The sequence below is a fragment of the Falco peregrinus genome, chromosome 4 (genome assembly GCF_023634155.1).
Source record: "Falco peregrinus isolate bFalPer1 chromosome 4, bFalPer1.pri, whole genome shotgun sequence".
NCBI classification, from domain to species: Eukaryota; Metazoa; Chordata; class Aves; order Falconiformes; family Falconidae; genus Falco; species Falco peregrinus.
This window is the reverse complement of record NC_073724.1, coordinates 107,833,352-107,849,457: the sequence shown is the minus strand read 5'-3', so window position 1 is coordinate 107,849,457 and position 16,106 is coordinate 107,833,352. Positions and strand designations below refer to the sequence as shown.

General features: G+C 36.2%; 1 protein-coding gene across 4 annotated transcripts in view; it reads left to right on the top strand.

Moving 5' to 3' along the window:
• CNTN5 (contactin 5) overlaps positions 1-16,106 on the top strand; it is a 678,106-nt gene that overhangs the window by 479,576 nt on the left and 182,424 nt on the right. For all 4 annotated transcript variants that reach the window (XM_055802997.1, XM_055802998.1, XM_055802996.1 and 1 more), the window contains one exon: positions 2,872-2,967. In XM_055802997.1, coding sequence (XP_055658972.1) covers positions 2,872-2,967 — 96 coding nt within the window. The remainder of the gene's footprint in view (positions 1-2,871; positions 2,968-16,106) is intronic.

The window sequence follows — 16,106 nt, the reverse complement described above, 5'->3', positions numbered from 1 at the left end:
ATTAAAATGAAAATATTTTATCCTCCAGGAGAGATATGTAAATTATAAGTTTTTTTCAAGAAAATAAAAAATATTTTCCAAAATTATTTTTAAATAATAATTCAATATTGCAATTTGACTTTGTAATGTAAATCAAAAGACTGAATTTCTTTTTTTTTTTTTTTTATAAAAACTTTTCTGAAAATTCCAATTAATTATTTTCTGGCTTAAAATGAATTGAAGAAGCAGTCTGTTAAAACAAATCTCAGAGACTTTTTTAGAAGTAGAAAAGATTGCCTCCTTGTCCTGCTCTCTATATAAATTACAGAGGATCACTCTTCACACTAGTGTGAATTTTTACTACTGCACTCACAATATTTTAATATATTCAGCAATTTGATTCCCTGATCCAAATGTGGTTTTTTTAATAATAATATATATATATTTATACAAATTTTTAGTCCATATAGCAGACTTGCAGTATGGTTGTCAGGTAGTCAATAGTGTTAAAGCTCTTTTTCTGATGTATCCAACATAGGTGGGTTTTTTTCCTCCAAATATTGGGAAAGGAAGTACTGCTTATGATATCTGTTCCAACACAGAGAGAAATGGCCTTTGTAATTCTGACAGAGCAGCTATTCTGGTTTCAGAACATCTCAAAACATGCTGAAGCCATGGCACATCAGTTCAAGTTCTGTCCATATTTTAAATTCATTAAGGTTTGTTCATGCATACAGTCTGGAGCTTTAAAGGGATTTCAGGAGTAAATCAATCTGCATATTTTAGGACACTCATAAAGAGAAGATTCATCATATTTTCTTGAGAAGAAAGGTTACAAGAACAATTTTATGGTAACTTAGTGTCATTCTTACCTGAAAAATTGACTTTGAAAAAAAATCTTTAACGACACACACTGTTTTTACAAGGTCTCAGCAATAAAGCATTAAAAAAGGTTATTTTATTCCTAAATTGTGCATTAAAATTAAAGATAAACATATATTTCCTATTAGGCCGTAGACAATATTGCTTGATATATCAACTTCCCTTTAGAAAAATACAGGACTAGAAAAGCACAAACATACATAAAGTTGTAGACCCAAAGTCACATGCAAGTGAAATGCAGGCATTCTTAACTGAGAAGACTTTTAACTGCAAGCTGTTCTTCCATCCAAAACAACTATTTTTGCAGGGATATACCGGCCCACTGCTTTCTAGACATAAGATAATAATAATTACATTTCTGCAGAGTATACTATCAGATAACATCCATTAGGTGACACTTTTAAGTGAAATTACACCAGACTCTATTATAACTCATGGTGTGTTTAATTTAAAATGCAATATAATATTGCATTAACTATTGCCTAGCAAAATTTTGCATAATTTGGGAATGGTGACTTATTATTTGTTAAAATTCTTCTGAAGCCTTTTCTCTATTCAAACATGATATCTATGGTTGAAATCAGAATGCTGACTTATTTTGGCCAAAACTGGCACAATTTTAGATACATTTAGATATTAGGCTTCTGCTTATGCCCAAGACATCTTTTAGAAATGTGAAAAAAACATTTGGAAGCATCGTAAGTCGCTTTCTACTAAAAAAAGTGCACCTAATCCCCATTACGAAATCCATCAAAGATGAAATCATATTACTTTTGAAAATCGTGGAACTTCAGTTTTATGCACTAGCAGGCATGGTGCAAGAATTGGAGTTTCAGCATCTGACAGAAAACGGTCAACTGAGCGCAGTTAAGAAAATAATAGTTCTACTCAATCTATTAAAATTGATTTGTGCTCTCTGGCTCACGCTAGCACCTTGGTCTGTATTCGGAAATGAAGATGTATGGCTATAGGTCATTGAATGGCAATGAGAGATGCTCCCACTCCCATCTATTCATATTTTGGATCCTCGTGTAATGCTTACTGAAGCTCCTGTGTCCCTCTCAAAGATATCTTTGGGTACCCTTACTGCAGCTCTCTTTGCCTTGATCCACATCACAGAGACATGTCTCTAGAAAAACCCTGAGTGAATAGAGGCTTTAAGTGGCATCACTGGCACTGAGGAAAGGATGAAGGCACTAGTCCAGTGACAGAATTGAGCTGTCATATCTCTTCCACTACAGATACACACGCTAGAGCATAGTTATCTACCTCAAATGTGAACTTAGGTCCAGTGTTCCCGGTGGTAAATAGAGGAATTGGATCTTCTGGTTGAGAGGCTTTAATAAAAACAATGAACTGTTCATAGCAGCACTCTACAGCTTCATTCAAAAGTTTTTGTACAAAAAGGGAAATGTTTATTCCCCTGCCAGAGGCAAAATTTTGGAGGGAAAACATATTTACCCACAACTGGATTGTGTTTATAACACCAGAGAAATCAGAAGGAAAATATTTAAAAAGAGTAAGTGCGCAATAGACCAAATTTAGTTTTAGAACTAATGCGGCTGATTTTCCCTTCTTCTCATGACAGTGTGCCATGCACTCTCCAGATGACTCCAAGGTGTTCTCTCCACTTTTCTTTTTTTTTTTTTTTTTTTTTTTTTTTCCACTGTGTATGAATCACTTCTACTGGGGGGGGGGGGGGGAAGAGCAGGATATAGCAAAAAGAAATAAAAGCACTGTTAAATGTTTTTGCAAATTGTATATATATATTGTCTGCTGTTTTTCCTTTGATACTGTATCCAAGTGCACTAAGAAGAGTAATAAACTGCTGATGTAGCATGGAAATTTTTTGTTATGGAAACAGATTTATTTTTAAAGACCCTCCTATTGTAGATTAAGGTATGAAAAAAGGAACTGTCAGCTTTACAGGAGGAAATAAAATGTAAGTCACAGTAGCCACAACATTTAAAATCTTTAGTATGTAACTAAAATGCTCTGTTCTTTTGATAGATCTGGGGAATTTTAGCGGTCGGACAAGAAGTGCTGTCTCTGTACGTGAAGGTCAAGGAGTTGTTCTGATGTGCTCCCCTCCACTTCATTCGCCAGGTACAGTCAGCTGCAGCTTGCATGCACACTGGCCCTTTACAGTTCACTCATTATTGGATGCTTGCTCAGTATTTTAGATACAACATATATGTGGTTGCAGAACTTAAAAAATTAAATATCCGCTGTTCTGCTGACAGGTTTTGGAGTACAAAAGGAGTAATTAAAGCTCATATACTGCAAATGCCACTGCATAGCAGCAGAAATTCTGTTAATAACACTTGAATATAACAATAGTCTCTGTGCCACCAGTGACGAAAACGCTGCCTTGAGGCCACAGAAGATTTCTTTTGGAGTTTAGAAATCTTCAGAAATTCTTCAAAATGTCAGTGTCAAGATACTGTTGTTGAATACAAATTGTCTTTTGTTTTCAGTAGTACAGCCATGATTTCGGTTGCTTCCTCTTGCTGTATAGCTTAGTTTCCAGTACAACTGCATCATTGTTAGAAGTCAGAAATATCATAACAACCATGAAATGCCTAAGTGTTCCCAAATGAAATTGTAGATATTCCAGAGAGGTTATATTTTTGCTTTTCAAATTGGCACTCCTGTAATATCTGCAGATACCTAATTATGTCTTTATATTTGCATATCATATCAGACCTGGAGACATGACACTAGACAAAATATCTTGTTTTTCAGTAGATGCAGTGTAGACTATTCCTGTCTTCTTTGGGAAACGAGGTCTTTACTAAGGGGATTTTTTTCTTCCTCCAAATTTGAGCCCTGGAAAAAAGTCATATTACAGATGGAAGAGCTGCAGAAAAGAAAATCTCCTAGTTTCTGTTAGAGAAATGTGTTCAATTTCTATTTATTCTGGAATGATTGTTACTACTGTATGACAATTATCAATGTAATTAATGTTTGTTATCTTCTGGATATCTCTCTGCTTTTGCATCTTCTGAGTACATTCTCTTTTTATGGCTACCTTTATAATCTATTTCTGTATTTGACACTACAATCTCTATGTAATGGAATTGAGTGCATGTTGTTAAGGCTTGATTCTGATAAGTAAACTGAGGGGGAAAAGATGTAGGCAGAAAAACTGAGAGATGGCTACAACATCACAGCTGAATTTGATTTCCCCAAACAAACTGAGAGTGTAAGGGCAGATAAGCATCAACAGTGAAGTAGTCATACACCTTTTAAGAGCTGTCATTCAACAAAATGCACCTTGTGCCATCAAACTGTTTATAATTTTTTCTGTAAAATGATGCTTTTAAATGTCTAGTTAGATTGCAATGAATGTTCTACTGATAACACACAGCTTCCCTTTGATGGTGAAAACCTAGTATCTTTCATTTTCATTAGTGAGCCACCAAAACCCCTGCTGTGGAAACTACTGTGTTCACAAACAGAGTTCAGTTGGTTTAGTTTATATTGTTTGAGCACTGGTACACTATGCCAGCAGAAAAAATACTTCCAGAAAAATATTTTGAGCCCCTGTTGGCATAATTTTGTTACCATAGCTATGCCAGGAAATGTTCTACACTATAGAAAAGTAATCACTGAGCTGAACATTTGAATGGATATGCAGATGTAAACACAACCTCATGTGAATGGGAAGGGGACTTGGCTTCCTTTTCTTTTGTTTATCATGTAATGCAGAGTCACATGGAATTTCCCTCCAGCTGCCTACTTGCAAAATATTGAGGGTTTGTAAATCCTTGTGGTACTGCAATGGGACTGCAAGTGGTATTAGTACAATGGCTGGTGTCTCCTGGGAAAGGGGAGACCTATCTCCATGGGCCTTCCAAAAAATTCCACAATTGATGATGTTTCAACAATAAATCATTCCATGAAGGTCTGGCAACAAGGTACAAAACATTAATGAAAGATGACTTATTGCCAGATCAGAGTCAGTTTGTGAAAAATAATTTTGGACAAAACCAAAACTTAAGAGGGAAGTGTGTGAATTTAATTTTGAAATTAAGCAGCAAATATGAAACTTCCAGCTACAAAACCCTTTTGCAGAGCAGAGGAAGTTCAAGGATGTGCATGTAGTAACATCTAAACATTTTTATTTTAAAGCATTCTGTTTCTGGATACTATATTTCAGTTTCTGTGTCTGACCTGCAAAGATAGTATTGTCTGCTAAATAGTCCTAAGAAATGTTTACCTTTAATATCATCTGGGAGACAAAATTTCAAATGAACACTAAGCTATTGTAGTGGGTATATCTAAGATAAAGAATCTTTAAAGCATGTTACAAGTGGTGTTCCTCAGGGCTTAGTACTGAGGCCAGTCCTGTTTAAGTTCTTTCTCAACAATCTAGATGAGGGGATTGAGCGTACCCTTAGAAACTCTGCAGATGACACCAAGCTGGGCAGCAGTGTTGGTCTGCTTGAGGGTTTGAAGGGTCTACAGAGGGGTCTGGACAGGCTGGACCGATGGGCCAAAGCCAACTGTATGAGATTCAATAAGTGCCGCGTCCTGCACTTGGGTCACAACAAACCCACCCAATGCTACAGGCCTGGAGAAGAGTGGCTGGGAAGCTGGCCGGTGGAAAAGGACCTGGGGGTGCTGGTTGACAGCCAGCTGAACATGAGCCAGCCGTGTGCCCAGGTGGCCAAGAAGGCCAATAACATTCTGGTTTGTATCCAAAACAGTGCAGCCAGCAGGACTAGGGAAGTGATCATCCCCATGTATTGGGCACTGGTGAGGCTGAACTTTGAATCCTGTGCTCAGTTTTGAGCCCCTTGCTACAAGAGGGATGTAGAGGTGCTGGAGGGTGTCCAGAGAAGGACAAGGAAGCTGGTGAAGGGTCTGGAGCACAAGTCTAATGAGGAGCAACTGAGGGAACTGGAGGTGTTTAGTCTGGAGGAAAGGAGGCTCATGGGGGACCTTATTGCTCTAACTACCTGAAAGGAGGTTGTAGGCAGGTTGATCTCTTCTCCCAGACAATAAGTGACAAGGGAAGAAGAAACGGCCTCAAGTTGCTCCAGGGGAGGTTTAGATTGGATATTAGGAAAAATATCGTCACTGAAAGGGTGTTGAAGCATTGGAACAGGCTGCCCAGGGAGGTGGTGGAATTACCACCCCTGGAAGTGTTCAAAACACACGTAGATGTGGTGCTTAGGACATGGTTAAGAGGTAGACTTTGCAGTCCTGTGTTAATGGTTGGACTTGATCTTAAAAGTCTTTTCCAACCTAAATGATTCTGTGTTTGAAATGTGTGAACATCTAACAGTAACAATGCCATGAGTTATGAGGGTGTTTGCGATGACAGAGAACTTTTTTTGTGGATGAACACTGCAAGTTCTGCTGTATTGATTTATTCACATTGATCAGCACCTTTAGAAATAGTTTTCACTTACTTAATCCCAGGAGATAAATCCATGATACAGTATCAAACCTAATCATTCTCCACAACCTCGTAAGCAATTTGTCCTTCAACAGAATCCCATTCCTCAGTCTCTAAAATCAATAACTACTTATAAGCTTGCCTTAGAATTTCAGGATTGAGCCCTTTTAGAAAATTACAATATCATTGTGGAAAAAGAAATATGACTTAATGAAAGAACACTATATTAAAAGAGATATAGGTTTATTCACATGTTTTCAAATAGAAGATAAAGTAAATAATTTTGATTGAATAATAAATACATTCCATTCTCTACAGAGCACAATTCTAGAAAAATCTGAAAGTCTTTACAAAGCACCAGTGACTGAAAATATACTACACTAATTTTCATATGTATGCAGACTTGATTTTTGCTTATTAATGCTGTGATATATTATCAAGAGGTAATGCAAGAAACAAACAAACACAAACTTGTAATATATATAGATTATTAGTGTAAGTTTTCATTAGATTGTTGTCCAAATATTTTACAGAGGGAATAAAGGAGAAACAAACAAAAAAAAAAGGTGCACCTGAAATATATTCAGAATATTTGCAGTGCAGATTTAAATGAGAGAATTAATTTTTGGTCTTAATAAAGAAGTATGTGAAGTTATTGTCATCTTCATTGAGAAACAGGTGAGAAGCAAAATGAGGGAGATTTTTGGGAGAGATACTATACCCTCTTTCAGAATGTTGATGGAAAATACATTCAACAAAAAGGATTTTGTGTGGATTCCTTATGACCAACAGCCACCAGCAGATTCTCACCTCCTGCTTTCCTTGGACCATCACTCTAAAAAAATGCTGCCTCTGACTTCACTGGGAGTCCTGTATCATTTTAATGTGTCTACTTCAGAGGCTTTTCCACTAATACTTTATTTGCTGCAAATCTTTAAGTTGTCCCTTGTGAAATATATTCATCATGGATAACTTTGATCATCCATAAACATAGCACCTTTTTCCTTTTTTTTTTCTTTCTCCATAAATATTTGATTCTTCCTCATCCCCCAGTAGTTTTTTCTTCACGATTGGTTTCCTAGACAGTTAATTCTTAGGTATCCTTGGTAAGAGAGCGGTTCCTTAATTACGAACCGCTTAAATTATAAGCTTTGTTTGATGTCTCCATTTTATGAGGCCTCTACTGCTTTTTTCCATAAACAGGATTATGGCTTTTCATTGTGGTATTCTAAAGGGTGTAAATATAGGGGTTTATTCAGTCATTAAATCATCTTAATTACAAGGTTTACCATAGCGAGATTAAAAATGAATGGAAGATTTCATCCAGATTTACATGTTTCCCTCAGAATTAATACTTTCAGCTGAGCTTTTTAGGGCTTTTATTCAAAGCTTTCAGTATGAGCTTAATAGAGAATGACGATTCCCATTGTTAGAATGAGAACGGCACAAAAGTGCGCAGGGGGAGGCAGATGCGAGCGAGCTCCCTCCTCACAGGGACTCTGGCATCTGAGGGGAGCACTGCTACATAATCGTTCCACAGCATGTAACATCCGTACAGATGTTAAACTATAACTTTTAAAAATCTCTTTCTAAGGACAAAGCTAATCTTACCCAGTTTGGAAACCTTGTTACAGGCTGCATCGTTTATGCCTCCCCTTCAGTGTTATAAAACTGTAGTTTTCATGAGAAATGCTTCACCAAAGATGACTATTTAATGCCAGTGCTATGGGGATCGTGGTCCTTCCCCATGCATGTCTTGGAAGAGATCCATGTTCTGGATATCTGCATAGTATGTTGCTAACCTGTCAAGCTGCTAAAATAAAACTCTACCAAGGTCCAGGAGGTTTTGTCCTGTTCTGTTTCCCACACAGCTGTCCTAGACTTCATATTAATTGGAGAAAGTGAGAGCAAAGAATGGATTTTTTTTAAAGTCGTTTTGAGCTCCTGTTTGTGCGTACTTTGGACAAACACAGAAAACCACTTAGGAAGTGGGCACAAACCAATTGCTTCTCACTCCTCAGGGCCTGCAAAAGGAGTCTGAAAGCCGCATTAGAGTTAAAACAGCACCTTTGGACTGTAGCTCCACTACAAGTAAGAAACCAAGCCCAGCTGAAGTGCAGTAGCTCTCTAGTTGGAACTCCCCTGGTTAAGCCCATACTGCACAAATTATGCATAGAAATAACAAGGGCAGGCTCTAAATGACCTGATTCAGGTACACAATTGTTAGAAGTAGACTTCTCCAGGCAAATTAGTTATGATAACAAGATTGTTACATTTGGGCTGGACTGCTCTCAGTATGCTTGTTAGCTTGTTTACAGGCAATTGCCTTAGGTATCTGCATGCAGGACACAGCAAATTCTGTTTTGAAGGCATCCATACATCCTATGGGTCTCCATTTACTAAGCTGACTTTTGTGAATGCAATTTACAGAGGTCTAACTGTATGTATATAAAGGTTACAAGGTTATCTTAAGACTGTGGATTAAGTCCCAAGACCCAGGCACCTAACAGTGGCGTTTCAGTGCACATTAGATAACTTCTGTATTTACACAGATCTAGCTATTACTTATTACTTAAAAATCACAGGAAGCCTGCATGAACTTGAATCTCTGAATCTCCATGTCTAAACATCACTGGATGCTACTTCATCATCTTAACCTGTCACTACAAGGGAGATTTCTTCCTGGCTGTGATTTGTGTTATCAATGTAGTTCTTTATGTATTAAACAGTGAAGTAATATCCAGCTTTGATCTATGACATATTTTTGTCAAATCTGACTTTTCAAATCAACTTTAGCATAGAAAGCTGTATAACTTGCTTTCAGAAGAGACTAATGTGTAGGTGAAAGTCACATTTCTTCTTCCACTTTGAGAACAAGCAGGACTCTTTTACTGGTTACTATCAAAGCACTATCACTTCTTTACATGTCCATAACATAAAAAACATCATAATGTACATATTAAATGTTTTTAAAATACTGTTTTAAGAGCCACACATATAAAATGAATGAGTTAGCTATCATGAGCCAAAGGGTTCCTGCACTTCCCTCTTAGGCTTTACTATTTTTTCGTGTTTATTTGACTTTAACTGAATGCTAATGAAGCTTGAACGTCAATTTTCAATAAGGAGAGAGAAAAAAGTTTTAGAAGACAGGTTAGAGTTTAAAGACTCTATATTCCTGTCCTAATTTTGGGTTAATTCCATAGAGCCATCTTGTCTCTTCACCCACATTTTTCCCTGGAAGAATCATAAAGTTGTTTCCCTCTTGCATCCTCTACTTTATCACTTTTACTAGACGGCTTTTGAAACTTTCTTATCTGGTAATGCTAATTCCCATGTGTGTTATTAAAGTGAATGTCCATGGCTCCTGACATGGCTCAATATAGGAATCTGTATTCTTTATCTGTGCAACTGATTGAAGACTATGCCTGTAGTTTTCATTATGGAATGAACAAACACAATTAACTTCGTTTTTTGTTCTTCTGTGGTCTTTTCATTACTCAACGCATGACCAGTAATCTCGCTGATGACTTCCCTGGAGCACTTTGTAGGATTTCCTTCCTCAATCTTGTTGAAGGCATGCATCTGAGGATATGAAATTTAACAGTTTGGGAATGACAGAATTTTCTGTAGGGTAGCTTTGTAACAAGCCATGTTTGCCACTGAGGAGTTAATCCCAGTCTGTTGCAACGTGTTGTTATTAGATTTTAATTACATTTTAATGATCTGCATGTGCCCCAAATTCCAGGCAATGTCTGTAGCATAGGCATATGGATAAATAATTATTATCAATTTAAACTTTCTTTATATAGAAATCTAGATTTTCTCTTACTTTTTTATATATATAGAGAGATATATATAAGTAATACATGACCATAAATGCATTACTGGTCCAACTGTAGTAAATTGTCCCAAGGAACTTGTAATTTTGTATTTCAAAGAAAAACACAACCACTTTTCCAAATGTTATCACTGTTGATCCCCACCCCTTTAAAACCACTAATAATTTTTTCAAAAAATATGTTAAGCTACACTAGAAAGTTTAATATCTATAGACCCACTGGATCACTCACTGGAGCTGTTCTTCCCCTCAGGGACTATGAAAACGTAGTGAGAGAAAGCTGGTTGACCAGGGCCAGTTAAAGCAGCACGCAACACTGGATGAAGAGACAGCCCTGACAGGGCTCTGTTTAAGGGACATGTACTGTAGTTTCACAGCCACACTATTGTCAACAAATATTACCCCAACTGCTACTTCAGGAGAATCAAAATGAAAGGAGATACCAAGACAAGAGGGAGGAAGCACAAGAGATTAATTAATTTAAAAGACGCATCAAGTATGTTGGTCCTTGGGCTCATGCTCTATCACCTTTCAGGAGCCAGCTGTATGCGAGTGTTTGTCTACAGCTTGACAAATGGGACAATGATGATGAAAAGGTTCTCTAGTGCTCAAGCTCCTCTTCTCTAGAGACAAATTACTAGCCTGTTACGAAGATGTCCCAACAAATTAGACGTAACTATCTGGAACTCTCAGTCTAATGATTAAAGACAGCATTGTCCTGCCAGATTTAACACAAATATGTGTTCCTGATATCACAATCACATTTCTGCAGCTAGTATTGTAAAGGTATCAATTAATGTGCTGCAAAGACTTTTTTGTTATATAGCACAGGCTATATAACTTCTAGAATAGCAGAAGCCCAGCATTATTAGATTTAAGATTGGAATAGCATACAGTCACAGAGGTACAGGGCTCTCACAATATTGACCTTCTCTTAATAACCTTCTTATTAAAATCCATTTGCTATTTAGTTTTGATGTTTCACTAAGCTGGTGGCTGGAACAATACCATTTTACAAACATGTCAGTTATTTAAATGTCAGAAAGCCTATTTTGTTTAAGATAGAAAATTTCTAATTAATCCCAATTACCTCTCTACTTCATACCATGGAAAAGAATAGAGTGAGAGTGCACATGTTAATCAATATAACTAGGGAGAAGAAGCCAGAAATACAATGCTGATCAGACAGCTGAAACAAGAGGAAACATAAGAAGAAGAGATGAGAAATGATTAATTTCAAAGGGTCTGGAGTCTAGCTTTTTCTTTCAGTTACCATTGTGGGGAAATATTAAAGGATTAAAAAAAAGGATGAAAACAGTGAAGTTTTCAGAAAATGCAACCCTTCCCAGGCTAGGCATGATTAAATGAATTCAACAGTGACTCTAGTAGAAACAACTACTGAAAATGTTAGGAGGTCAGTCTTGATTCACAAAGAGAAAGTTTTGTACTGAACTGATCTGAGTTCTATAAGGTGCCATTAACAATTTTCCCTATATGATAAAGTCTTTTTATTTTACAAGTATGATATGAAATTGAGTTTACTACCATTTGAGGTGATGCAATGCTTAGTGAGACATAGATTTTAATATAACCTTATTCAATCAGTTCAGGAAGATTGTTCCAAATAAATGAAGCGGTATGAAAACAATTCTAGTTGGGGTATCCAGTTTTCATTTTTCTTTTTCAAAGGGAAAACTACAAATTGTTCATAAATGTATATCTGGATGTATTTATGGCTTTTTTTCCCCCTACATAATACAATTGTAACTGACATCAAGGTAGTTCTAACTTAATAGTAAATACATTAAAGGCAATTGATTGGATTTTTCAAGGAGAAAATGACTGCATAGATATAAGCATATCATAGACTTCAGACAAAAATCTGAATGATTACAGCCAAATCCAAAGCCCTGTGCAGCAGCACATGTGTGTTCTTTATCTTCTGACAGCGGAAGAGCAATAACATTGGAAAAGTGACTTCTCTTGATCATAATGCCATCTTTTTAACAATATAATGATTAATACCACACTTACTTCTGATAATTTGATTGTCCACTTCTATATCTTGTGTTCCTATGCTATGTTCCAATATTGTTAAAATCTTTGCTGATGACTTCATTAACCAGCTAATACAATTATTGTTGCATTGATGTTATTAACCTAGAGCAGAGAATCTGTAGCTGGAAAATTTCACTTTATTGGAGTGTTTTCATGGTATTTTCCTCTTTCAATAATTAAGAAAGTCTTCTGTTGGAGATTGCAGGGATAAAAATTCAGGAAGAAGAAGAGGGAGAATGGAAAGAAGCATATAGATAACACGGATGAAGGGTTTGTCTCAGTCTGGCTTTTCCTGAAGAACCACAAGATCCTTTAGGAGTTTCACAAACTACCATGGATTTTCAATCCTAAACAGTATTTTCAGTCCAGATCTTGGACTTTACAAAATCATGCTTCATGCCTAAAAGAAAAGGGTTTTGAAAAACATAATTAGTCATCTGAAAAATACGCAGGTGCTCAGCAAAAGGGCGAACAGAATCACCTGTCGTTACTTGAATAATGATATTTCTTTTAGAAAAAGAATAATCAGGGAGAGCTGGCCAAATACCTTATTTTTCCATGTGGTATGTATATATAGTGTGACACATCAGGTGTCACTTTGATTGCTGTTGCTAAGGGGTTGAAGAGGAGAGGTTATAATCATGGGACATTGCCCTAGGCTGAAAGTAAGACAACAGAAGGATATGTATTATCTCTAAATAATAATTATGTGACAAGTAGAAGATGGATGGAAGCAGTTCACTGGGTTTCCAGTAGTGCAGAACAATGTGCACAGGGACTCAACAGTGTATTTTCTGTATGTAGAAACACGTAAGAGTTACAATCTCTACATTGTTAATTTTTAAATGATTTATTGTTGGTGAGGTTATTTGTAGTGATTTATTTTTACAACGTGGCTTAACAGCATTATCAGCATTCTAGGGCAGTTTGCTAATGTGACATGTATCTTCCTCTTCATCTGCACTTCGAGTTATTTTTTAATTAAGGTGAAAAAAATCATCTGTCACTGTCATTCTTAATACTTAAAAATTGTCTTTTGGGGACTATAAATTTGGTTTTATGTTATCCTCTGAAGCATATGTTCACATGTTCCATTGTGTTCAGAAAGATGTAATGGAAGATCCATTCCTTGGTAAATTTAAGCCTAGAAAATACACCAACAAGGAGCTAAGCACTAGACCTTGAGCATCTGGGGGATTATGTGATTTATACTGCTATTTTTTTAATTTATTTTTTTTTAACATTTGAAAGTCAAATTCAGAGGGAGGGTGAGGGTGTAGCTACCTATCTCTGATGTTCATCTACACAACTTCTAAGGATTAGTTGACTGCTACTTTGTGTGTGTGTGTGTGTGTGCTGGCATTTCCTGTAGGTGAACAAAGAGCTGGTAAGGAAAGGAAAGAAATCAGAAACTGAAAGAATTATGTATTAGTGGAGATTTCTCTTTGAATATTGCCTGATTCATGACTGCTTCAAAGTCTCCTCCTTCCATCTTATTCAGTTTTCCCATATAAAAGTGATGATAATGGTACTGCCCTTGATTTTAGACCTTAGGGTAATAAATACCATAGGAGCAAAGGAGCAGGCCCAAGGAAGATCCACAAATCATATCATGCTGTGGCTGTGGTGGAATTCACCAAACACTGACCTGCAGAGAGACCCAGCAAAAGCCTTTACATTTATATTAAAACACATAGCACCAGAATATAAAGCAGAGAGGCAATGGGGTGTATCTTAAGTTCTATATGTGCAGCCATACAAAGGTGTCTCTATGAACTCAGTTTTTGCCGATACAATTACTGACAACTGCATGTAAAAAGTAGTGAAGGCTGTTAGAAAAGATAGTGTTTTGAAGTATGAACTAGAACTGCAGCAGCCTTTTCATTTCTGCACCCAGAAGCCTGAAATTAAATCTTTTAAAAGAAATATTTCTGCTACTATTAATCCTTCCTGGCATTAGGAAAAAAGATGAATGAGGGATAAAGTGTCAAATTTAAGTTGTTTTCTTTCTTGGAAGTACAAAACTCCAAACTGAAACATACATATAAAGTCCTTGAGAGACTGATACTCTGATAACTGGAGTACTAGTGAGTATTTTCAGCCAAAGTACAGAATTTGCCTAACAAAACTTTTGTTGCTAAATGAGGAACAGAGGAAAGCTAGGGATGCAGAGATTTTGCTGAAAAAGAGATAATGTTACTCTCGCACTTGACAGAGCAATATTCCAAAATTTGGATGATCATAATCCTATCATTACTTTGGGTCTTTTTTTGTGTTGATGAATCTATTGGTATCATTGCAGTAGTCATAAAATGGAATTAAATTTCCATGCAATGCAACATCCCACTTGGGTACAGGTTCACTGCAGGTGAACTCTGCAATGCTCTGGAGTATAGCTTTTCATCGTGCTCACCCCTTCAGCAGACTTAGGTAAGAAGCAGACCATGCCAGAGTAACTATCACATCACTACCATTAAAAAGTAGAGAAAATAAAGTATCATAGCATGATCAGAGAACAAGAGAGATTTAAAGAGTGAAAGAGAAAAAAAGAGAAAAAAAATACTTTAAATTCTGTTGAAGGTTTTGCTGGATCAGATAATTTCTTCACATAAATATTCTATACAGTGTTGTGCTTTCCTGAGCATTAAACAATACCCTCATTACTTTCCAGTGCCACACTTTTCATGTGAGTACTATAGTTAGCCATCACCACAGAATTCTTGTTCATTCAAATTATTAAGAAATAACCTATTTGTGTTACTGTACATTCAACACATTTTCATCATGAAATAAAAGGTTCAAATAGTAATAAAAAGCTATCCAAATCAGAGTTTACCCATGTCTTGTCCTGCACATTTGCCATGGCCAAGTTTTATATCTCCTGTAGATCAGTGAATACAGCTGCATAGGTTTGCTTTCAGTTGTTAAAATGTTCAGCAGTACGGGACAAAGAATTTCACAGCTGATCCTTTTGACCACACTTTGCAGTCATTTTCTAATCCTTTCAATGTACAATAAATTAATTTTGAGGTTATTCTAATTCCTTTTATAAAACATGAATTCTAGGTACATTACAGAAACTTTTCTGTCTTTGTCAAGAAAAAGAACAATAAAATACACTGCCTTAGTTTGACTAGATTTATTTACTTCCAATATTGTTAATTACATCTTACTTTTTCAATTGGATATTAATCAAGTTTCATATCAGCCACTGAATTATTTCATCTAAGATTGAATCTAATCCATTTATAATGATGTGGGTCTTTCTGATTACCCTTTCTATATGCTGGAACAAAATTATCTGTAATACTCGCCTTTGGAAATTACTGATCATAGAATCATTTAGACCCTTAAGATCATTGAGTCCAGGGATGGTGAGTCAACCACTTCCCTGGGCAGCCTGTTCCAAAGCTTCACCACCCTTGCAGGTAAGAAGTTTTTCCTAACATCCAATCTAAACCTCCCCTGGTGCAACTTGAGGCCATTCCCTCTTGTCCTATCGCTTATTACTTGGGAGAAGAGACCAACCCCCACCTGCCTACAGCCTTCTTTCAGGCAGCTGTAGAGAGTGATAAGATTCTTTCAATCCTAACAAAAAAAAATATTGGTTTCTACCATCATCTGTTTTTTATTAATCTACATAATTTTCACATTTTCTTTACTTACATAAGACAATATGTATTGATTAAATAGCCTTAAATTCTGAAATTATAGCATGTCTAAACATTCCTTCACATGAAAATGTTACTGACAATATGGTATCTCAAAAATCATTTCAAAATGTGTCAAGAAAATCAAATGTCTTTTTTTTTTTTTCTTTTTTTTTTTTTTTTTTTTTCCTTAATAAAGGAGGGCCAATGGTCAGGCTGAGTGTGACTTCTGCAAAGTTACTGTGTCATAATATTAAACACTGAATTTGTAGGTAATAAGATGAAAATG